This window comes from Salmo salar, chromosome ssa18, assembly GCF_905237065.1.
Source record: "Salmo salar chromosome ssa18, Ssal_v3.1, whole genome shotgun sequence".
Lineage (NCBI taxonomy): Eukaryota > Metazoa > Chordata > Actinopteri > Salmoniformes > Salmonidae > Salmo > Salmo salar.
This window is the reverse complement of record NC_059459.1, coordinates 59,791,636-59,816,990: the sequence shown is the minus strand read 5'-3', so window position 1 is coordinate 59,816,990 and position 25,355 is coordinate 59,791,636. Positions and strand designations below refer to the sequence as shown.

The 25,355-nt window shown below is 41.8% G+C and overlaps 1 protein-coding gene across 1 annotated transcript; it reads left to right on the top strand.

Moving 5' to 3' along the window:
• The first annotated feature begins 2,928 nt into the window (after positions 1–2,928).
• slc1a1 (solute carrier family 1 member 1) lies at positions 2,929–15,237 on the top strand. The gene is made up of 12 exons (XM_014155794.2): positions 2,929–3,429; positions 7,863–8,003; positions 8,325–8,417; positions 8,598–8,712; positions 8,867–8,909; positions 9,136–9,246; positions 10,214–10,398; positions 10,860–10,967; positions 11,546–11,668; positions 13,372–13,566; positions 13,907–14,041; positions 14,413–15,237. Exons 1-12 carry the CDS (start codon positions 3,330–3,332, stop codon positions 14,651–14,653), a joined length of 1,590 nt encoding a protein of 529 aa, XP_014011269.1. The 5' UTR covers positions 2,929–3,329; the 3' UTR covers positions 14,654–15,237.
• Positions 15,238–25,355: the final 10,118 nt, after the last annotated feature.

The following is a 25,355-nucleotide window of genomic DNA, read 5'->3' as shown; positions in this document are numbered from 1 at the left end:
CAGCATAATGCTGCCACCACCATGTTTCACCGTAGGGATGGTGCCAGGTTTCCTCTAGACGTGGTGCTTGGCATTCAGGCCAAATAGTTCAATCTTGGTTTCATGAGACCAGAGAATCTTGTTTCTCATTGTCTGAGAGTCTGTAGGTGGCTTTTGGCAAACTCCAAGCAAGCTGTCATGTGCCTTTTACTGAAGAGTGGCTTCCGCCTGGCCACTCTACCATAAAGGCCTGATTGGCGGAGTGCTGCAGAGATGGTTGTCCTTCTGGAAGGTTCTCCCATCTCCACAGAGGAACTCTGGAGCTCTGTCAGAGTGACTATCGGGTTCTTGATCACCTCCCTGACCAAGGCCCTTCTCCCCTGATTGCTCAGTTTGGCTGGGCGGACAGCTCTAGGAAGAATCTTGGTGGTTCCAAACTTCTTCCATTTAATAATGATGGAGGCCATTTTGTTCTTGGGGACCTTCAATGCTGCGGACATATTTTGGTGCCTCCACACAATCCTGTCTTGGAGCGCCACAGACAATTCCTTCGACCTCATGGCTTGGTTTTTGCTCTGACATGGACTGTCAACTGTGGGACCTTATATAGACAGGTGTGTGCCTTTTTTAAATCTTGTCCAATCAATGGAATGTACCACAGGTGGACTCCAAGTTGTAGAAACATCTCAAGGTTGATCAATGGAAACAGGATGCACATGAGCTCAATTTTGAATCTCATAGCAAAGTGTCTGAATACTTATTTAAATAAGGTTTATTTTTAATAAATGTGCAAAAATGGATAACCTGTTTTCGCTCTGTCATTATGGGGTATTGTGCGTAGATTGATAAGCAATAAGGATGTAATGTAACAAAATGTGGAAAAAGTCAAGGGGTCTGAATACCTTCCGAATGTGCTGCATACTGAACAATGTTATGAAAAAATAAGGACAGCAGAATGTATGTTTAGAAATGAGTTATCTCCTCAATGTTCAATTAGAATGGTATTTCTATAAATGGGCATTTTTATTAAAGGATCTTGTGTTATATATTCTTATACGATGCATGTTGTGTGTTAGATAGTGTAAAGATTAGGTGCAGGTGTCTAAGGCACAGTAGGTGGCAGTATAGTTAAGGAATGGACACTGTGTGGGGCTAAATATGCGATACAATAAAATCTCATCAGATAAGATTTGGTGCCTCCACACAATCCTGTCTTGAAGGGCTGACAGTTTGGAGTCCAAAACAAAACAGTTAACTACATTCATCCTAAAATTTGACATTAGAACAATTAATGCAAAAATAAAAATAAAACTGAATGGAAAGGCATTCATTTGAATCATACGACTCCTATGAACATTGAGTTAATCATTTGATAATACATGTCAGAAAAGACCCATAATTATCCATACATGTATTACATGTTTCTTTATGCTTTTAATGATCCATGCATGTATTACATGTTTCTTTATGCTTTTAATGATCCATGCATGTTTTACATGTTTCTTTTTGCTTTTAATGATCCATGCATGTTTTACATGTTTCTTTATGCTTTTAATGATCCATGCATGTTTTACATGTTTCTTTATGCTTTTAATGATCCATGCATGTTTTACATGTTTCTTTATGCTTTTAATGATCCATGCATGTTTTACATGTTTCTTTATGCTTTTAATGATCCATGCATGTTTTACATGTTTCTTTTTGCTTTTAATGATCCATACATGTTTTACATGTTTCTTTATGCTTTTAATGATCCATGCATGTTTTACATGTTTCTTTATGCTTTTAATGATCCATGCATGTTTTACATGTTTCTTTATGCTTTTAATGATCCATGCATGTTTTACATGTTTCTTTATGCTTTTAATGATCCATGCATGTTTTACATGTTTCTTTATGCTTTTAATGATCCATGCATGTTTTACATGTTTCTTTATGCTTTTAATGATCCATGCATGTTTTACATGTTTCTTTATGCTTTTAATGATCCATGCATGTTTTACATGTTTCTTTATGCTTTTAATGATCCATGCATGTTTTACATGTTTCTTTATGCTTTTAATGATCCATGCATGTTTTACATGTTTCCTTATGCTTTTAATGATCCATACATGTTTTACATGTTTCTTTATGCTTTTAATGATCCATGCATGTTTTACATGTTTCTTTATGCTTTTAATGATCCATGCATGTTTTACATGTTTCTTTATGCTTTTAATGATCCATGCATGTTTTACATGTTTCTTTATGCTTTTAATGATCCATGCATGTTTTACATGTTTCTTTATGCTTTTAATGATCCATGCATGTTTTACATGTTTCTTTATGCTTTTAATGATCCATGCATGTTTTACATGTTTCTTTATGCTTTTAATGATCCATGCATGTTTTACATGTTTCTTTATGCTTTTAATGATCCATGCATGTTTTACATGTTTCTTTATGCTTTTAATGATCCATGCATGTTTTACATGTTTCCTTATGCTTTTAATGATCCATACATGTTTTACATGTTTCTTTATGCTTTTAATGATCCATGCATGTTTTACATGTTTCCTTATGCTTTTAATGATCCATACATGTTTTACATGTTTCTTTATGCTTTTAATGATCCATACATGTTTTACATGTTTCTTTATGCTTTTAATGATCCATGCATGTTTTACAGTTGTGAAACCAAGGACGCCCTTTGAAAAACGTTTTTCATAGGCCATCTGTAACATCACTTGTACATCACTGCAAAATCTTTCCAATCCCTCCCAGAAATGGTTAACTGTCTGTGCGCATATGATACAGCAGTCAGCAGCCAGCCAAACAATATTGTGCCATTTCTCCCATAGCATACTAACTCTGTTAGGATACTACCCATGAATAGTAGGCTATTGCATACAGTGACTGTCTCTGGAGAATATATTTTTTTATCTCCTAGATGTAATGAAGGAGAAAGACCCCAGACTGAGCAGCTCTTGGGGTGTGTAGGTGGGTGTGTGTGTGCGTGTAATGGTGGGGGGTTGGAGGTGACCCTATGGATAAATATCTGGTGATGTATCTCCCCCTCTCATTCTCTCCGTCACACACACACTTTCTGCCTCACACAAACACAGAGACACACACACAGGAGGCGGTTCTCTCCAGTCCCTCTCCATCAGAAACAACTGACAGCCAGGCAGGCTAGCTGCATCCTCTGGTAGCTATAGCAGCAGCGCAGACAGCAACTAGCCGCCTCTACTGTCTGCTGCATCTGTCAGCTGGCCACCCGATACGTGGAGCCTTTTGTGTCTCCAGAGAGTCCCGACTCCCATTGTGCTCTCTATTGCGGGGGCTAAAGGAAACAACCAACAGCCACACCAATGGACATGATGGGGAAGAAAGAACGCAGGGGCTGGGACTTCAAAGGCTTGCTGAAGAGGAACTGGCTGCTTATTGCGACCATTGTGTCGGTGCTGTTAGGTAAGTGAAAGAGAAGCCCCCATAATGTCTGCGCTCTGCTTAACGTGAAGAAGCCTTGCTTGATGTCACACTTCCGCGAGGCTGCCCGTCTGTCTCAACTCTCTCCTTGCTCTGTCAGCCGTGGTGCATCCTACCAATTTCTCCTTCCCTCTGTCCTTTTTTTCAGCAATTTATTTTCTCCTGTTTTGCCATATTTGTCATTGCTTTCTCTCCTGATGTATTCCCCTGCTGCAGTCCAGGCTTGGAGTCATCCAGCAGCTTCTCTTGGTCATATAAGGATGCGTAGGGCTGGGGACTGGTTGATTAGAATAGCAATGTGCACGCATGTGTGTGTTGTGTGCATAATGTCGGCTTGTGCATAATGTCGGCTTGTGCATGCTGCATACCAACCTGGTCTCAGAGCATTTCGTATGATTCTGTACGGAAATCTCCAGACACTACGTTTAGTATATGTTGCGTTTTGTATGTATTAATTTGTGGATGTCCATCACCAATTTCGTATGATATATTCCGAATTACAATTTGTGTTATATGTTATGAATTTACTAAACGTACAATATGTTAACATTTAAAAAAATGTATGATATATTACGAATTCTGTCTAGGTGGGTTAAGGTTAGGGTTAAGTTTAGGAGTTAGGTTAAAGGGTTAAGGTTAGGGCAAGAGTTAGATAAAAGGGTTAGGGGAAAGGTGAGCTAACATGCTAAGTAGCTGCAAAGTAGCTAAAAAGTAGTAAGTAGTTGAAAAGGTGCAAATTAGCTCAAATGCAAAAGTTGTCCATGATGTGATTCAAACTCACAACCTTTAGGTTGCTAGACGTTTGTGTTTTTCGACCAATCACCCTACTTTCATTTTTTAATCATCTGTCTAATGTAAGCAAACCAAACGTAACATACTAATTTGGGTGTTCTGGATTTACGTTTACTATGTTACATCTAGTGTATGAGACCAGGCTGTGCATGCATCTGTGTGTGTGCTTATGCTGTGAGGATGTTCAAAGATGGATGCAAACAGTGTGTGACTGTGGCTGTTCATAATGAGTGTATCTGTGTGTGTGACTTATCATTATAGTGTGTGACTGTTCATAATTGTGCATGTGTGTGACTGATCATTATGCGTTCGCAGTTTCTGCTGCTGCTACGCCATTCGTTGCCCACTCTCCAACAGAGACAGGGTTCCCTGTGCTGAGCTTTGCTGCCTCCCAGAGCCTGTCTCACAGCCCCAGTCGAACGTGACTAGACTGAAGCGGCACACTCCACTGGTTCCTTCAGTCCAGTCAGTCGGTACAGCTGTTCTGCATGCAAGGTCCTGTCAATGTGATTCGCAAATAGTGTGATTCAGGGGCCATAAATGGCTCTGATATGGCCCAGCCCACCACAGCATTTCTGGCTTATGACATTTATGTAATAGATATAAAATACATAAGGGATAATCAACCAGGGGCTGTGGAGTCCTGTGGAAATAACCTACGACACAGTCTAGCCGTGGTATAAACTATAATATGCTCCTTTGTTGTCATTCAAACTGCTAAAATGCAACGATGAGCTCACAGCAAAAGGCTAATGGTGGTGGTGGACAATTAATCAAAAAATGCATTGTTAATTATGGAACGTATTACTTTATTATGCAGAGAAGGCTATTATTTATTTAGATTTATTCACAATCCCCCTCTGAAGCTGCCTGCGACCCCTTGTTTTTAGAAAGAATTACACACCGATTTGTATGGCCCCTGTCACCGAATTGTCCTACCCTTTAACCATTTTTGGTGCTTGCTTGGCTTCTTAATGGTTGGTCATTTATCATTTTATGAACTAAATGGACTTAGTCTCAGTGGCAGTATTGTGTCTAATGCGTTTTAAAGGCTTTCGACCAAGTAAATGATAAATGCTGACTTTGAAGTGTCCTCCACAAGGATTACACCATCTCTGCTTAAGCAGAGTTTTAGAATGTCAACATAAACCTGTGTTGGTCCAAATGCACATGGCAAAATAGATAATCCATTCCTATTTTTATTGATCTTTCTTACGTTTTAAGAGCTACAGTGGAGAGGAGTGGGGGTTAAAAGCCAATTGGAAGCCGGGGACAAGGCATATGAGGGTGCAGTGAGATACCTGATGGGTTGGACGATACTTTTCTCATCAATCATCATGGGAAAAAAACATATACTTAACTGGAAATCAACCAATCCTCCATCGTTAACACATTGGAACGGTCAAATGCTTTATTATCTGAATGTTGAAAGTGCGTGGGCGACTGAGAGAAACAAAATGGTGCAGTTTGAGGCCATATGGCGGAGTGATGCGGGCGCTGGAGATGAGGGTGAGTCTGGGCAGGGGTGATGTTGTGGATGTTTGTGTGCATCTGTATGTTGTTTGTATAATATATGTTTTGTGTAGTTAAAAAAAATCTTCAATAAAATCTTTCAAAAATATAAATAAGGAAGCTGGGGACTTTTAGGTGGCCATAGAAGTGTCCCATTTGAATTCTGGCCTAAGTTTGAGTGTTCTGATTGAGCCTTCATTTTTTGTGAATTTCATCGGAGAAATGGCAGAATATGCCTTTAATTAACACCCCTAATTAAGTGACATGGAATCTTGAGTGACAACAGAGAAGTCAGGACCTCGTTTGGATTACATGCTGAGATGAGCACTCTTGTCAGTGTGTAATTTGGTTGGATGCCATGGAACGCCTTAAACAGAAAAGTAGTTCCGCCATTGGATGACAAAAGTTCACTACTCCACCATGTGGCCTCTGTTGCTGACCACTACTCTTTATGAGCAAGGCAGCCCCTTTCATGCCAGTTCTGTACTTAAGTAATTACATGGGCGGTATTGTTGGACGTCATCATGTATGTTTCATTCATAAGTAAGTAATTTAGCTTTGCCAATAACTGTCCTGTTGTGGCAGTATAAAAATGTATGCACTCACTACTGTAAGCCGCTCTGGATAAGAGTGTCTGCTAAATGACTAAAATGCAAATGCTGCAAGATTTCCATCTCCACATGACCTGTATTCTCAGAGTAGGAGTGCTAATCTAGGATCAGGTCCCCCCCATCCATATAATCAATCATATTTATTAGGATCTAAAAGACAAAACTGATCCTAGCACACATACTCTAAGACGCTTTGTGAATACCGACCCAGATCTCAAGAGATGTGCCGACTCATCTTTTTAATTAAACCATGAAAACTGATCAGAAAACGGCATGGAGAGTGCGATTCGTAATTTTTGGAAGAAGCACATTATTTGACAGAAATTACCTGATATTTACATAGAAATTGCATGGCAAAATGCTAATTACAACATGAATCACTTGTTTGTTTCAGTAGTATTCGTCTAGGCTTGTGTAATGTCTATTTGGGCATAATTGCGTAGCCTAGTGGTTAGAGCGTTGGACTAATAACCGGAAAGGTTGCAAGATCGAATCCCCGAGCTGACAAGGTACAAATCTGTCGTTCTGCCCCTGAACAAGGCAGTTAACCCACTGTTCCTAGGCCGTCATTGAAAATAAGAATTTGTTCTTAACTGACTTGCCTAGTTAAATAAAGGTAAAAAATGTAATTAAATTTGGTTCTCAGCATGTCAACATGACCCATCCAGTAGCCCCCACAACAGTTTCTAACACTAAACCACTACTATACAGTATATTCATTATGAGAGGTTTTATTTTTCATTAGGAATGATGTAACTTGTTCAGTTACGATTCGCTGTGTCATCACCTTGCACAAGGTTATTTTATGGTGGCCTGTAATGGTTGATAACACACTCAGGGTGGGGTGGAGGGGGGGGTTTGAGAAACTCACTGTATGTGGCATTTATGGGCGAAAACCCCCACAGCGATGCGCAATGAGCCTTATAAAAACGGCAAGACAGGCAGCCCGCTTGGCCAATAAACTAATGCTCTCCAAGGCCGTTGTTGCTGCGCAGGTCAGAAATAGCAATGCTACTCGAGCAGCTTATGGCTAAAGGAAGTGTTTTCCTCAATGTCACAACCTTGAGCCAGCGTCATGAAACCCAGAGCAAGGCAAAACTTATGCAACACCTTGGCCCGTAAAACTAAAAACAAGAAAATCACAAGGGCATAATATTGTGGTAGCTTACATGGCAGCTCTGAAATGATAATGATGTTTCCGTTTTAATTTGACGTGGCAGGCAGGTCAAATATCAATATTGTTCCTTTTTGTCATCATTGTCTCTCCCTTTCTCTGTTCTCCCACTTTAAATTTCCACCGTAAAAATGCCTCATGTTAAGTGTATGGCTAGTGTGGGACACGGTCTGCAATAATAGTGTGATGTATCGAACAAGCCACACATTGAACTAACCTGTGTGAACCAACCTCTTGAATTGGCTGTCTTATTTATGTCTTTCTTTCTCTCGCTCTCCCTCCTCTCTCTTCCTCTTTCTCTCTTCTTCCTTCCATCTCTCCCTCAGGGATAGGTCTTGGGGTGGTGGTCAGGGAATATGCCTCCCTCTCCCACCTTCATAAGCAGTATTTTGGCTTCCCGGGAGAGATCCTGATGCGGATGCTCAAGCTGGTCATCCTGCCCCTCATCATCTCCAGCATGATAACAGGTAACTTGGGATGAATTGCATCCCAGTCACTCAGCACTATGTTTAATGAAGAGGGCCATCAGAGAAGGTTAAGATATCTTACTTAAGTATTAATCTGCTTAGTTCCTAGAAGAACTTGGGCTGCTTTCTTTGCCTCAGGAAAGGGCAAGCGGGTCTTCTTGAGTTCTGCGTCTAGACACCTGCGACAGGTCATGGTTGCGCCAGATATCTTAGTTAAGGACAAATGAAATAGTCATTGTCATTGAGAGGACTTGTTGACAGACATGCCTCCTTTGGGTGAACAACCGGTTAATTGTCTTTCTGTCTTGTTTGTGGTCACAGGAGTCGCCGCCCTGGATTCTGAAGTTTCTGGAAAGATAGGTTTGAGGGCTGTGGTGTATTACTTCTCCACCACCATCATCGCAGTCATTCTGGGTGAGTTAACAGGATGACTGGCTTGGTCTCATTCTCTTTCAGCTGCTCCCCATCTGTTATGAAGCACTGAACAAAATGTGTAAGGTTTCAGTGCATCACGCTTCAGATTAAGTGAGTGACAGACTAACTATGTAACATGTTGAAAGCTGAATATTGACTGATGATTAACATGTTTTCCAGGTATTGTATTGGTGATGACCATCAAACCTGGTGTCTCTCAGGAGGCCGAACATATCGACAGGACAGGGACCACACCAAACGTCACCACTGTCGATACTCTACTGGATCTTGTCAGGTGACAGCTACGCTTCATACCATCATATAGGAGAATAGTTTTATAGAATTTCTACAAAAGGTCCGTCCTCCATCAGTCAGAGGTGCAGTGTGTATAACATTTCCACATTTGTCTCACATTGTTGCCATCTCAACATGTCTTATTCCGTCCACAGAAACATGTTTCCTGAAAACCTACTGCAGGCTTGTTTCCAACAGGTAACCATCATTGTCTGATTTGTACATTAAAGCTTTCAGTTACTAGCCTGGTACCAGATGTGTTTGCGCTGTCTTGCCAATTCTCCTAAGAGTTGACAAGACAGCACAAACAGATCTGGGGCCTGGCTATACAATCACTGCACTTTGAGGAGAAAACATGATCCTACATTCAAATGTAACCATGTCAAATGTAACTATTTCAATTCAACCTATTCAATCATTCCAGTACAAGACAAAGCGCAAAGAGCTGGAACCACCTAAAGTGAAGGGGAACACTACAATTACAATGTTCCCTCCTCTCTCTACCACTGTCATGGCAACCATTTTCCCCCCAGAGGTAGGTGTCACTGTTTCCATGTGTTTATCCACCTGCGTGTCAAAAGCTGTGATTTGATAGGATCGAAGCTGCTAAGCCTGGTTTACTTTTAATCAGAAGTGGTTTACTTTCTATACCTGATTTGAGTTAATCAGATTTGGTTTACTTTTTATACCTGATTAGTTAAATCAGATGTGGTTACTTTTTATTCCCGATTAGAGTTAATCAGATGACTATCTGTCCAATCACAATCTTTGTCTTTGTGGGTTGAAAACGTGGGTCTTCAACTTAGCCTTTGTGAATCTACACCTGACCACCCACATCTAATGTGATGGATATGACCACAAATCAACTTACATTATGATGCCACTGTGTAGACGGGTCAATATGTTGTGATCTGAGGAAAAAGCTCAAGACATGGATGTCAGCCCACTGTAACACAATACTTCACAAGTGGATCTTTAAAAAAAAAAAATGTATACAATTTTTAGCCCCTTTTTCTCCCCAATTTCGTGATATCCAATTGGTAGTTACATTCTTGTCCCATTGCTGCAACTCCCTTACGGACTCGGGAGAGTCGAAGTTCGAGAACACGACCAAACACGACCCTACCAAGCCGTACTGCTTCTTGACACACTGCTCGGAAGCCAGCTGCACCAATGTGTTGGAGGAATCACCGTCCAACTGGCGACCGGTTCAGCGTGCACAGAAGTTGCTATGGAGCGCGACTCCTGCGGACATCCCGGCTGGCCAAACCCTGCTCTAACCCGGACAATGCTGGGCCAATTGTGCGCCGCCTCATGGGTCTCCCAGTCACGGCTGGCTGTGACACAGCCCGGGATTGAACCCGATTCTGTAGTGATGCCTCTAGCACTGCGATGCAGTGCCTTAGACTGCTGCACCACTTGGGAGGCCCCACAAGTGGATCTTTTGACCAAAATCTATTTCGTACTTAAACTAGTTTCTTCCTTATTTTTCCCCTCTGCAGAACATCACCAAGGACTATAAGATAGTCGGGTCATATTCTGATGGGATCAACGTGCTGGGTCTCATCGTGTTCTGTGTGGCGTTCGGGCTTGTCATCGGCAAGATGGGCGAAAGGGGACGCATTCTGCTGGAATTCTTTGACGCTTTAAACGAGGCCACCATGAGGCTAGTCCAGATTATCATGTGGTATGTAACAGCCTGTTAGACGACATACATCTCTCACTTACAGTACACAACAGCTGTTTAGGTGAATTCACCCGGTAGCTGTTTTCTATGCTATAATAGATGTTATGCTGCCATTTCTGTGGTGATGATGATGACAGTGATGATGATCATAACAATGGCATTAACACTACATTCTTAGAAAAAAATGGTAATCTAGAACCTATAAGGGTCTTTGGCTGTCTCCATAGGAGAACCCTTTGAAGAACCCTTTTTGGTTCCAGGTAGAACCCTTTTGGTTCCAGGTAGAACCGTGTTGGGTTCCGTATAGAACCCTTTCCACAGAGGGTTCTACATGGAACCCAAAATGGTTCTACCTGGAAGCCAAAATGGTTCTACCTGGAACTAAAACGGGTTCTCCTATGGGACAGTCAAAGAACCCTTTCAGAAACCTTTTTTCTAAGAGTGTATTGTTGCAATTACAGCTACATGCCAGTGGGGATACTCTTCCTCATAGCTGCCAAGATCATCGAGGTAGAAGACTGGGAGATCTTCAGAAAGATGGGCCTGTACATGGTGACAGTGCTGAGTGGGTGAGTCTGAGCCAGCCATCTTAGTCCCTCTTTCTCTTTCTGATACTTTGCCACAACAAAGCTAGATTTATAGCTGGCATTAGGGTCCAGGTTTCCTGCAAAGATACTGTAAAAGCCCAGCTCTGTCTCGGCACAGATAAGAACCAAGGACATTTAAAACTGCTCAACCTGCAGTTGCGGTAATGAGGCCTTTGGCGAACGCCTGTCCAACCCGTAAATTTAGCGGACAGAATGATGCTTCTGGGTGACCAGCAAAAGGAAACTGAGTTTAGTGAGGGGGAACGCAGTCGTGAGGGGGAACGCAGTCATGTGTGTCCCAAATGGCTATATAGTGCACTACTTTTGACCAGAGGCCTATGGGCCCTGGTAGTAGACTATAAAGGGAATAAGATGCTATTTGGGACGCAACCCTGGTCATTGTGTTATTATAAGCTGGAGGAGGAGAGTTTTAGTCCCCAGTTAACACCAGGGGTTAGTCAGCTATTTCTTACAATGAGTCAAAACTTGTTTGATCATCACCATTTTTTAATCAGACACTTTTTTTTCATGGCAATGTAATGCTTTATTTCTCTCCTTAGCCTAGCTATCCACTCCACCATTTGTCTGCCGCTGATCTACTTTGCCATTGTGAGGAAGAACCCGTATACCTTTACCTTAGGGATGGCCCAGGCACTGGTCACTGCTCTCATGATCTCTTCCAGGTAAGCCTCAGTCACTATTCAGGATCATACAGTCGTGGACAAAAGTTTTGAGAATGACACAAATATTCATTTTCACAAAGTCTGCTGCCTCAGTTTGTATGATGACAATTTGCATATACTCCAGAATGTTATGAAGAGTGATCAGATGAATTGCAATTAATTGCAAAGTCCCCCTTGCAATTAATTGCAAAGTCCCAAAAATACATTTCCACTGCATTTCAGCCCTGCCACAAAAGGACCAGCTGACATCATGTCAGTGATTCTCTCGTTAACACAGGTGTGAGTGTTGATGAGGACAAGGCTGGAGATCACTCTGTCATGCTGACTGAGTTCGAATAACAGACTGGAAGCTTCAAAAGGAGGGTGGTGCTTGGAATCATTGTTCTTCCTCTGTCAATCATGGTTACCTGCAAGGAAACACATGCCATCATCATTGCTTTGCACAAAAAGGGCTTCACAGGCAAGGATATTGCTGCCAGTAAGATTGCACCTAAATCAACCATTTATCGGATCATCAAGAACTTCAAGAAGAGCAGTTCAATTGTTGTGAAGAAGGCTTCAGGGTGCCCAAGAAAATCCAGCAAGCGCCAGGACCGTCTCCTAAAGTTGATTCAGCTGCGGGATCGGGGCACCACCAGTACAGAGCTTGCTCAGGAATGGCAGCAGGCAGGTGTGAGTGCATCTGCGAAGACTTTTGGAGGATGGCCTGGCGTCAAGAAGGGCAGTAAAGAAGCCACTTCTTTCCAAGAAAAACATCAGGGACAGACTGGTATTCTGCAAAAGGTACAGGGATTGGACTGCTGAGGACTGGGGTAAAGTCATTTTCTCTGATGAATCCCCTTTCCGATTGTTTGGGGCATTCGGAAAAAAGCTTGTCCGGAGAAGACATGGTGAGAGCTACCATCAGTCCTGTGTCATGCTAACAGTAAAGCATCCTGAGACCATTCATGTGTGGGGTTGCTTCTCAGCCAAGGGAGTGGGCTCACAATTTTGCTTAAGAACACAGTCATGAATAAAGAATGGTACCAACACATCCTCCGAGAGCAACTTCTCCCAACCATCCAGGAATAGTTTGGTGACGAACAATGCCTTTTCCAGCATGATGGAGCACCTTGCCACAAGGAAAAAGTGATAACTAAGTGGCTCGGGGAACAAAACATCGATATTTTGGGTCCATGGCCAGGAAACTCCCCAGACCTTAATCCCATTGAGAACTAGTGGTCAATCCTCAAGAGGCGGGTGGACAAACAAAAACCCACAGATTATGACAAACTCCAAGCATTGATTATGCAAGAATGGGCTGCCATCAGTCAGGATGTGGCCCAGAAGTTAATTGACAGCATGCCAGGGTGGATTGCAGAGGTCTTGAAAAAGAAGGGTCAACACTGCAAATATTGACTCTTTGCATCAACTTCATATAATTGTCAATAAAAGCTTTTGACCCTTATGAAATGCTTGCAATTATACTTCAGTATTCCATAGTAACATCTGACAAAAATATCTGAAGACAATGAAGCAGCAAACTTTGTGAACATTTATTTTTGTGAAATTCTCAAAACTTTTGGCCATGACTGTACAATCTGTTGTGTATAGCAAAACATAGATGTAATGGCTGACTTATCTATGTATCCATCCATCTATACAATCCACCCATCCATCTATCCGTGCATCCATCCTTCATTAAACTTAAATACGACCTCTAGCTCTGCCACCCTGCCGGTCACCTTCCGCTGTGCCGAAGAGAACCTCCGGATCGACAAGAGGATCACCCGCTTTGTGCTGCCTGTGGGCGCCACTATCAACATGGATGGCACGGCTCTCTACGAGGCAGTTGCTGCCATCTTCATTGCCCAGCTCAACGACTACTCTCTGGATGTGGGTCAGATTGTCACCATCAGGTAAATCACCAACAGCCTACGTCAAAATTAGATTTTATATTCTATGTACATAATTTGGGCAAGTTAAAGTGTCTTAGTATACTTGTGATCAGAACCCATAGCCTTTGGTGGCATTGGACTTCAGCTGCTCTGAATGAGTATGCCACCCAGTGATGTCAGAAGAAAACATATTTGAGCTTGACAAAACTGAAAAAACTAAATTGTAATCAGGTGAAATCTGATGTCACATCAATTTATAACATCTGTCGTGTCATTATGTTAGTATCATGTATCAAGCATCTGACCTAATAATATGTCAGGGTAAGGGAATTGTAAAGATGTTAACTTACTCCAATTTCAGTATAACAGCAACAGTAGCCAGCATCGGAGCTGCCGGTGTACCTAACGCTGGACTTGTCACCATGGTGATTGTGTTGACTGCCGTTGGACTACCTGCAAATGATGTCACTTTAATTGTTGCTGTGGATTGGCTACTGTGAGTAATACCTTGTTGAGCGTAATATTGTCAAGATAAATTATTATTTTAGTGATGAATACAACAGTGCGACGTGTTAAAGGTAGCAATATAACATCACCATTCGCAGTGGTGCGACTTCTTAAGAGAAAACAACAGAATTTCAATTTGTCAAGACTGCCACTACTTTCTCTTCCCGATTTGTGCCATCCCTTGAGCAATGCCCAAGAGGGCCAGTCTTGGCAGAATACATTTTGTTGTTGTTGATGTCTGTAAGCAGGGAGTTACCCAGCAATGTATGATGATGTGATATTGCAAATTCTACAGTATCTTTAACTAACTCTTAATCAACAGACAATAGTCACTCACCATACCCCCTCTGGCTGTTTTAGAGACCGCTTCCGCACCATGATCAATGTGCTGGGGGATGCCTACGGAGCTGGCATCGTCCAGAAGCTGTCCAGGCGGGAGCTGGAGAGGATGGACGTCACCTCGGACGTGGACGTGACCAACCCCTTCGTCCTGGAGACCACGCTGGATGACGAGGAGTGTGAGAAAAAGTCCTATGTCAACGGCGGCTTCACCATCGACAAGACCGACGCCATCTCCTTCACCGAGACTTCCCAGTTTTAGGAAGGAGGGCGGGGAGCAAAGAAGTGCCATTGCTGCTAGATGTTAGCCTGGTGGTCCCATCCTGTTTGTAGCCTGGTTCTAGATCTGTTTGTGCTGTCTTGCCAACTGCTATGGTCATTGGCGTGACAACGACTATTGGAGTTGGCGAGACAACACAAACAGATCTGGTACCAGGCTAGTCTGTTTGTGATTTAGCCAACTCCTCTCTATGTTCGTTCATTGCCATGTATACAGTGTAGTACGGCTTGACAAGGATAGAAGAGTTGGCTATAGCCAGGGGTGAAAGTCAATTTAATTTCTTCCCGGTACGGGACCGCCTATGTGTGTACGCACTTCATCATAGAATTGCATATAGAATCCCTATTCATTCATAATGATCTCTGTGGGCTTAGTTGTAAAGATTTGTAATTAAGGCCTCCCGAGTGGTGCAGCGGTCTAAAGCACTGCGGTGCTTGAGTTGTCACTACAGATCCGGGTTCAATCCCGGGCTGTGTACCAGCCGGCTGCGACCGTGAGACCCATGAGGCGACGCACAATTTGCCCAGCGTCGTCCAGGCTAGGGGACAGTTAGGCTGGCCGGGATGTCCTTGTCCCATTGCGCTCTAGCGACTCCTGTGGCGGGCCGGGGGCATGCACGCTGACACGTAGCCAGTTGGACAGTGTTTCCTCTGACACATTGGTGCGGCTGGCTTCCGGGTTAAGCAAACAGTGTGTCAAGAAGCAGTGCGGCTTGGCAGGGTCATGTTTTGGAAGACGCACGGCTCTCGACCTTCGCCTCTCCCGAGTCCGTACGGGAGTTGCAGCGAAGGGACAAGACTGTAACTACCAATTGGATATCACCAAAAATTGGGGAGAAAAAGGGGTATAAAGTTTAAAAAAAGATTTGTCATTAAAAAATATAAATGTATTACCTTTTATTGTGGCATAAACACAACCAATCATGATGTTTTAATCTGATTGTGCAACAATCACTTCAAAAGGCCTCCTTTAGCCTATTAGTGTACTCGTGCACAATCATGCACTCAAAATATATTTCCAGCCTCCAAACAGTGGTGAAGGGAAAGAGACACAAAACACCACAAAATGTAATGACATTTTGGCGATTGTCATTAGGCCAGAATTTATGCACCCACTGCTGTTCGTTAGCGTCTCGGTGTCGGCCATTAATCTCTGCCTTGGCAAAATTTCAGTGTTCTCGTCGAACCACATCGCATTTTTGGAGCATAGGCTATCCCACCCGTTCAAGTCCATTTGCTCATTTTTCATGCCTCTGACATGTGGTAGCCTATTGATAAATAATGGTGTAATGGTTCTTGACATTTTGTTTTAAATATTGTGACAGGCTCATGTTTTACCAGTACGGCGTAACCCCACTATTTATTTTGCTGGGACGCCATACTGGACCATACCGTCTTACTTTCATCCCTGGCTATAGCACATACAGTATACGACCAGACTTGTTAGAAATGTGAGGGGGGTTCGAAGCTATTCATAAAACCAGCGCTTGTAAAAGAGAGAAAAAACATGACATGAGACACTTTCATGCTCGAACGTTAACAACATTAGCCACCATGTGTTTTCTCTAAATACTATTCCCAGCACTGTCCCTGATGATCAGCCTGCTTTTTAACCTCGAGCGGAAATCCACAGCAGCCCTTAAAATGAGTTGGAAAGTGTCTGAATTGGCACCCTATTCCCTAAATAAGCCCTGGTCAAAAGTAGTGCACTATGTAGGGAATAATGTGCCCTTTCAGACAGACCCATGCTCTCCTTTACTAAAAGCGCTTCCATCGTTATGTTGACATAATGAACACAGTCACTTTTGAACGAATCGATACTTTTGTTATTGTTTTTACATAAAGGGAACTAGGATATGGGGACTACTAGGAGTCAGAGCTTTTGAAATTCATACCTCCACCGTGTGTGTGAAGGTATGTGTTCTGGTGGTCGTTTGTATGTTTGTGTCTTTGAGAAAACGTAAATAATATATCGCCGGGCTGAGCTGTGTAAATGTATTGCAAAAAAGAGCATGGAAGAAGAAATACAACTATATTCCAGACGTTCAATATACTGTGTATTGCAAAGATTCAAACAGACTTTCATAAACTACAGTGTTCCGCTTTGTTTGCCCTTCAGAAGATAACTACTCTTTACAAATGTCTTTTAATTTTTGTCAAAATTCTTGTAAATTTTGTGTGTAATGTTAATGTTATTAAGCTTCCTGTGTCCAACTGTAGATTTACAATATGTGCCAAACATCATATTCACTCATTCATTCATTCACTTTGTATCATTCCATGCAAATTTTTTCATTGCATGAAGCAATACGGCAAAGAAATACAGTGAAACTTGTAATGAACATAGACTTACTATACAGTATGTATTTTTCAAGTGACAAATGGCCTTTAGTAAGACAATAGAGTTGATGGCACAATAACGAGGTTTTGGAGTTACGACTTAATTGAATACTGTTAAATATTTGGAAATATTTTCATAATGAATTGCTAGAGTTAACGCTTAACCCTTGTTAAGGGGGGCTATATGGATAACTTAAGTATTTGGTCTTAGCGACAAAGGCTTTCTGATAGTGAACGATAACTATAAAAGCTTCATGATAGTTTGTCAGAGAAACAATAAAAAATGGTGGGGCCTCTGAAGCAATGTTTCAGAAGACCCGGCAGTAGAATCCAGGAATTCCATTGAATGCAGTTGGTACAATTCCAACTTTAACCATGAAACCTTAGTTAAATGAGATTTTAAAAAAACTCAGAATTATGAGCTCCAAACAGCTCATAAATAGGCATTATGTACGTAATCACTTTGTGTGGTCCAACAAATGTATTATTTTACGTAGCCTTACTTTAGCGATATGACCCTTTCTGAGCCTTCACATCAGTTGCAATCAAGGTGTTAACATTTTTTTTGTTATTATAATAATCTCCATCAATTTATTTCAATTTTTCATCCCTTGAGGCATGGGATTATTGAAACTGCCACTCAATGTTACAGCTCATTGCAATCCACCCTCTGTGACTTGTTTTTTTGCCACAACAGTGGCATAAGGGCCTAATTTGAGGTAGTAGACAACTTTAATATATAAAATCTCTGAAGCCGGCAAGGTATTGGGTGCTGGAAAGCAAATTGAGGGCAATTTGTAACATTTGGTTAATCAGATGTGACTAAAAAAAGCTTGTGAATCAGGTTCTTCTGTACATTTCAAAAGCACATTATGATGATATTAACAACAAATCAATAAATGGCTATAGTGTGTACCATTCACAAATCACCTCAGTATATGAATCAACATGTACTAGATGTATCTAACTGCAAGCTAATAAAGACAAATATAACTTGGGTGTTTCTCTTTTGGAGGGGTTTCAAAAATGGTTGAGATGGAGTATTACAGAGTTGTGGACATTACTTCTTTCATTTCCTTGTTTTTTCTGTCCAGCATTGATTATTGAATGTGCATATTTTTTCTACTGAGAATGGTTACTGTACACCGTTTTTTTTATTATCTATGAGCATTGCTTGACTTTGGCAGGAGATCACCTCACATTTTCTACTGCTTGAGCTCCTGTTCCTCTTATAGAATATTATCTCAAAAGTATTGTGGAACTCCTGCACCCAAATATAAACAGTACCAGCACCCAACATGAGTACCGGCACCTATTTCAGTCCAAGTCAAGCACTGTCTATGAGAATGCCTTAGCACAGGGTTTCCCAAACTTTCTTGCTTCGTGACCGAACATACAGACCAAAGAATAAGTAAAAAATATCATCTTGGCAGGAGACAGAACATTTAGCAGTTTTCAAGGTAGACAGCGAATGACGTTGCCACGAGCAAGACTTCGCTCTCAAACAGTCACTCACACACAGTATGCGCATGTGCATGGGTTCGCTTCACGCTGTTCATAGCATGGTAGCCAGGGGACCAAAAGTTAATTAACCAGGGGACCAAAACAGCGGAGAAGTTGAACCTTGCGCTTGAAAGCTATTAGTTGTTGTGGAAATTGACCCACTATGCTGTTTACTTTCAGCATCTACCGTCATATCGCTGAGTCTACCTTTAAAGCTAATTTCCTGCAGTTCTACATATTTTGCCATGGAGCTGAAAGAAATGTTTGAAGTTTTAAAGCCAATTTCCTGCAACTCTATACATTTTGCCATGGAACCGAGAGTACATTTAGCAGTTTTTAAGCTATTCTTACGCATTTTGACATGGCTAATGATGTGTTCAGGGTTGGGAAAGTTACTTTCTAAATATAATCCATGAAAGTTACTAGTTACCTGTCCAAAATTGTAATTAGTAACGTAACTTTTGGATTACCCAAACTCAGTAACATAATCTGATTACTTTCAGGTACTTTTAGATTACGTTCTCTTTAAGAGGCATTAGAAGACAAACATCCATCAAACAGATTTGGTGTGTCATCAAAGTGGTCTTTGGCTTGTGTTCAGACTCGCTCAGGTGGAACAAACTTAAACTTGCACCTTTTTTCAATGCTGAATTGAATGTCATTGAGAAAACAGAGAAGTGTCATAATTACTGTTTGGCAAACATCCTTTCTGAATTTAAAAGTAATCATGTAGTTTTTCAAAAGTATCTGTAATCTGATTACAATATTTTTGCTGGTAACGTAACTGACAACAGTAAAAGTTTTTTGTAATCAGTTACTCCCCAACCCAGGTTCTTATGCTCAGACGTTATAGCAAAATGAACGGGAGCCTGATTATCTAGCTTTTGTTTTGTTGATTGTAAATTCTCAATGATTATAGGCTAGGTTACACATTCAGATGTTCTAAATTGAATGAAATGCCTTTGTTCTCTCTCTTATCCTGTATCCCGTCCATGGAGGAAGGTTGTATGATCAATTCTCATTTCCTAGGCTTCTAGGTCTCTTGCCTAGTAGGCATTTCTTTGTTCATGTCTTGTAAGTTAACCTTAGGATCTATATGCTTGGAATAATGCCTTGTAATGCTTGTTAATGCTTTGTAACTTAATCTTTATGCCTTGTATGTGAATCCATTAATTTAACAAATAAATGAAATACACTTGTATTTAGAATTCCATTTCTGAGACATTTCTTGATTGCCGATTACTGTAACTCAACTATAGTGTTCTTACATATTGCTATTTATCTTATGGAGTCAGATAGTTAATTTAATGGGCTAACTGCTTAGTCTTATTCAGAGTCACACGTGATGTAAATATAACATACATATATCAAATAATAATACCCCACTACAAAGGTATGGTGATGGAATAGAGCCAGATCCCAATGTTCCTGAAGCAGCCGGTCAGTGTATATAGTCACCTCGACGGCTATAGAGCTCGCCAACTTGTAGTCCTAAATAACAGAAATGAGTTACCTCTGGTACATTCAGCCATTCCTAATCGGGAAAATGAATGTGGAAAGAATAAGGTTTTGGGATGAACGCAGAAAATAAGGTCTGAGGTTAACACAGGCTTAGGAGATCTTATACGTTTTGTTCTATGAGATAATATCAGTCAGTTAACATGACCTTTATGAATTATGAAGCTTTTTATGTGCTTTTTTTTTTATTACAAAAATGCTTCAACATTCACGAAAAGTGACCTTAGCTGCAGTTGCGTAGCCAGAAATCAGTTGATGGCAGGGCCAGCAACAATCTACATGTGCCATAATTTGGGCACTCAAATCATTCAATTATCATAAAAGCTTACCCTATACAGCAAATTATCCAGTGTTAAATCAACACCGACAGCATTCAATTTGACACTGGGCCAGTGTCTATACAGGTCCACACTTTTGAGTGTTAAATTAACATTGTGCTTAGTGCTGACGCTATTACACTTTGTAAGTGTTAGGGAATGAACACTTTCAGTGTTATGCAATAACACCTCATATAGTATTTTTAACACTAGGAAGTGTATGTAGTTTGCACCAATGGTGTTATGCAATAACACCTCATTTATTTAACCATTACACCAAGACATCCGCATCTCTTGACAAGGTCACTCAGTGTTGGGTTAAGGACATTACAATAATATTTACAAGTCTTTATTGCCACATGCACTTATGTAAGCGTTTATAAAGACTTCAGAATTGGAAGCAGAGTTCCACCCATGACTGTATTTGTTAGTGACAGAGACATGGTTGTTGAATTTGTTCATTTTCAGTCCTGTGGACTTCACCAAGTGAGTTCCTACTGTAGGAGAATGGTATCATTAAAATGTTACTGTTTATGACAATACATTACATATATCATAAGGCAGTGGTCAATATCACATCAGCACTGGGTTCACACCACATCACTAGCTTAATCCCATATCTGTTTGTGATATCTTGCCAACACTTGTTACTGTCAATCTTGCCAACACCTATGTCATTGTCAATCTTGCTAACAACTATGTCATTGTCAATCTTGCTAACACCTATGTCATTGTCAATCTTTGTAGAAAAACACAACAGCCAAAGAGAAAGAAGAGACAGAGACAGAGGACAGAGACAGATAAAGGGAAAGAGGAGAGAAAAGGAAAGGGTGAGGGGAGATTTTTGTCTTTCTGCTGGAGTTCAAGGTCCCCCCATGATCATTTCTATCTGGTGTATCCTCCCATCCATACCAAACTCTACGGTGGCTAATTGCTAATACTTTTAATTAAATTAGTGTGATGTGACCAGAGGATGAGGCAAGTTATGACATTGTCAAAACATTGGCTTTATAACAAAGTGTAGGGATCAGGCATGACTGCAGACCTGGGTTCAAATACTAGGCTATATGTTTGTTCTAGCCTGCCCGGCGTGCCAGATGGGCGGGGTTTGCCGGTTTACAACTATGCTATTGGTTCCATTGCGCCAGGCAAGCTCAATGAAGCTGACAGAAAAAAGTAGCCTCTAAAGGTTTCAGCTGTTGAGAATGTAACTAGGTCAAATTGAAGTTACAATCTTGTCAGGGTACATTTGGGGTCAATTTCTGTTGTGATTACTGTTATGCATTCCCATCCACCCACTGCAGATGATAGTGGTGTGTGTGTTACTCACATGGGAGAGTCTGTGCACTGCTCTTGGGGTGATAGGGAGTCCTCGGACGCAGCGATGTACCTCCTCCCATGTGCCCTGGGAACTTGGGCGTAACCTGTCCATAGAAATCGAAATAACAATCAGGACAGGGTCAGGCCAGGCCTCAACTGGTGCCTCCTGGTAAAAACGTGCCCTGAACCAAGTGACATGGAGGACCTTTGTCAATGGCTCCTTATAGGAGTCAAGGGCTTATGTCAAGTTAAGTCAAATAGGCTAGACATAACCATTTTGGCTCAAGCTTTCCATGTAGGACCGTCAAAGCATGGAAGGGATGGGTGTGGGTGTAGGGGTGTTAGCCAGGGAACATTGCTGGCTTGGACCTGGGGGGGTAGTCCAGGAGATTGTCTGTGTCAGAGGACGGGGACCGTGGGAGACGAGGAGAGGAGCCGTTGGTCAGGGTGTGTCTGGCCATGACAGGGAAGAGATGATGTGTGGGGGAGTTGCCAGTACCGAGCCAAGGGTCCCTCTTCTAGGGACAGGAGGAGAACACAGCAAAAAACACAATAAAGTCTAATACAATAAAGTGAGGTAACACGTCACTTGAAGGGGTATACATAAAATGACAGGCATGAACCAAATTGATTGAGTTGGGAGTCCAAAGCCTGAAATAACCCTATCATTTGCCAAACGGAATAAAGGGTTTTGTTTTATTTGGAACTGGTGTCCAAAAGTAGACACTAGTCTTTTACATGAATTGATGATGTGCTGCTTTTACTGTCTCCATGTCCTTTGTTGTTATTGTCTAATTATTGTTGTTGTAGTATGTATTGGCTTGTGCAATCAAAATTCACCTTTAGGGGATTGATAAAGTACTATCTAATCTTACCTTATTAGTTGAGTTCAATGTCGTATTTCCTTTATCAACAATGTCATCATCTCAATAAAAGCATGTTATGCCCAGTACAGGAAATCATTGCTACATGACTGAGCAGGGCCGTGGATAAAAGACACATCTGGGAATATTCCTCATCACTACAAATAACAGTGAGCTATTCTCTGCCACCTGCTGGCTGTAATGCCACACGCACACACAAACACATAACTGCATGTGCGCACACCCACCCACAAGCGCACACAAACCAAATAAAATAACATGAACACACATCAATACAACTATCACTTGAGCCCACTGGCTTGTCGCTGGCTCGCTGGTATGACATAGCAGAAGTCATACTTTCATTTGTCACCATGACAACTCACACCACTAGAAGTTAAATATACTAACACGGCAAGGTCAAAACTCCTCATCTATATCCCAGCTTGACCCCAAACTGAGCTGTGCCAGTCGACCCATGTTTCCATGACAACCGTCCATCTGGCTGGCTTTATACGGGGAGAGGGAGCACAACCTGGGCATTGCTGGTGCCCATCGGGCACTGTCCCAATCTCCTCCTCAATACCCATTTCGAGACCTTTTAGTGTGTTCCTTTGGCACCACCATCCTCTGTGAACAAATGAACGAAGACAAGAAAAGAGCAAACTATTATGGAAGCCGCATGTTTGACTCCATCTCATTTATTCCAGCCATTACAATGACCCTGTCCTCCTACAGCTCGTCCCACCAGCCTCCTCTGTGCTCAGTGTTTTCAATCTTGGTCCTTGGTCCAATGGGAATAAGTGGTTAAAATGATATTCTGCACATAGGCATACAGCTCCTACCTTGGACCAGAGACACCTCGTGCTAGGGTAGGGGCCAATAAAGTCTACGGAGAGTGATAGAAGTGCTGATGGTGTAGTGAAAACATTACCGTTGGAGAACTGAGATGGGTGTTGTTGACCTTGGCGTTCACAGAGCACTCGCTGATGTTGTTCTGGTGGAGAACTCTAACCTTGGAGCAATACCCTAGGGAAGATGAAAGAGTGGATGACTTGAATGGATAGTGGCCCGATCCACTAGTTAGAAGAGCAGCTTAATGCGTCAACATAAATTGTGTCCTTTCAGTACATGTACGCTGTCTCTGTATTTTCCTACTGTGACCTATCAATTAGTGTCCAGTGAAACATCCTTGTCTTACACATCTCACTGTAGCAGGACTATAACCTATAGCCATGGTGATGGTGTAAACTCTGTGATGTAAAAATCTCCTAATTACAGGGAAGCTAATGGACTGTGTCATGAGAACATTTCTGACCAATCCAGAGAAGGAAGGAAGCAGTTTGGGTTCTGGGAATAGGAAGCTCCTCAAAGAAGGCCAGTGCCTTCCCCACTGCAGCAAAGCATACAGTGGTCAATCGGTAGGAATATGGGGCTCACAATGCAAGGGCCATGGGTTCAATTCTTGCTGGGGTCATAGAGTATACTAAAATGTTTGCACTTGTAAATGGCGTATGATCAACTTGCTTATTGTCTATTAGGCTACCACGTTGCCATCATGTTAAACACTTAGCCAATTGTTGGACCAAAGTCACTTCTTAACATTTAGAAGACAAATTACAGCACCTGGAGGAATCAACTGTACCAATTCAACGTTGACGGTTTCACCTAGGGAAAAATAAGCTAACAAATAGCAGTTGAATATGAGCATACAATATCTAACATCGTAGTAGAAAAAGGTATCAAATAGGCTTGTCTACAGGCAGAGGTATATAAAATAGAACTTACTCTCCAGCACCTCTGCAACATCTCCTGGGCCAACAGCATAGTGGAACACCTGAATGGGAAGAGAAACTGAACAAATCTCATTTAGAAAATCTTGTTCATACACATTCTAGGATTTCTCTGTTACCAGTGTATGGGACAACTGCATGGCGCCAAACCTCCTGGCATCCAAGAGAGCTACAAGGTATACAGGCTTTTGTTCCAGCCCTGCTCAAACCCACCGGAGTCAGCAAATCAAGTCTGCTGATGAACAGCTGTGTATTCTAGTATCTACTGTGCAAAAGCTTGGCTGGAACAAAAGCATGCACACCTGATAGCTCTCCAGAAGAGTTGGTTGGCCACCCTTGGTTTAGAATAATCAGGAGACGTGTCACATTGAGCCACCTTCTCAAATCTCATCTTCTCTTGAAACAGGAGTGGGAAGACAGGGGGGGAGACACTCCAACTTGTGGTATTGGCTCATGAAGCACCCACTGAGGTAGATGTCATCCTTGGCTGGCAAATGCACACCAGGGCATGATACCTGAAATGCATCATTATATTTAATAACTGGTTATGGTGTCATGCCATCAGCTTTGCAAGCAGTTAGGATGTATGTTCCCCATTGATAATGTAGCAATTGAAAAGGAAGATCCAACCAAATTGGGGCTTATACCCAGGGGCGGAAATCCCGGGGGGGACGGGGGGACACGACCCCCCCATCCTGGGAAAAATATGATTTGTCCCCCCCAATATATCACTGAAACATAACTATGTAATTTAAATAATATTAATAATACGCAATGAAAGCAATTGTGCTGATTATAGACACTTAATAGCGCGTTTTTAAGTTTCAAAAGATTGCGACCCCCCCCACCCTTTGCCTCACAATGGTTTGATCCACTGCCAGTTCCTTAGCTTGCTAGGTAACGTAGAGGTCGTATCTACTGTCTGAAAGGCACTCAATGCACGTAACTGACGTGAGGTTAATCCAGTCAATCGCGCACACACACTAGCTGAATATGCAGAGCTAGCGCACAAATATTAACTATTAAGCTAG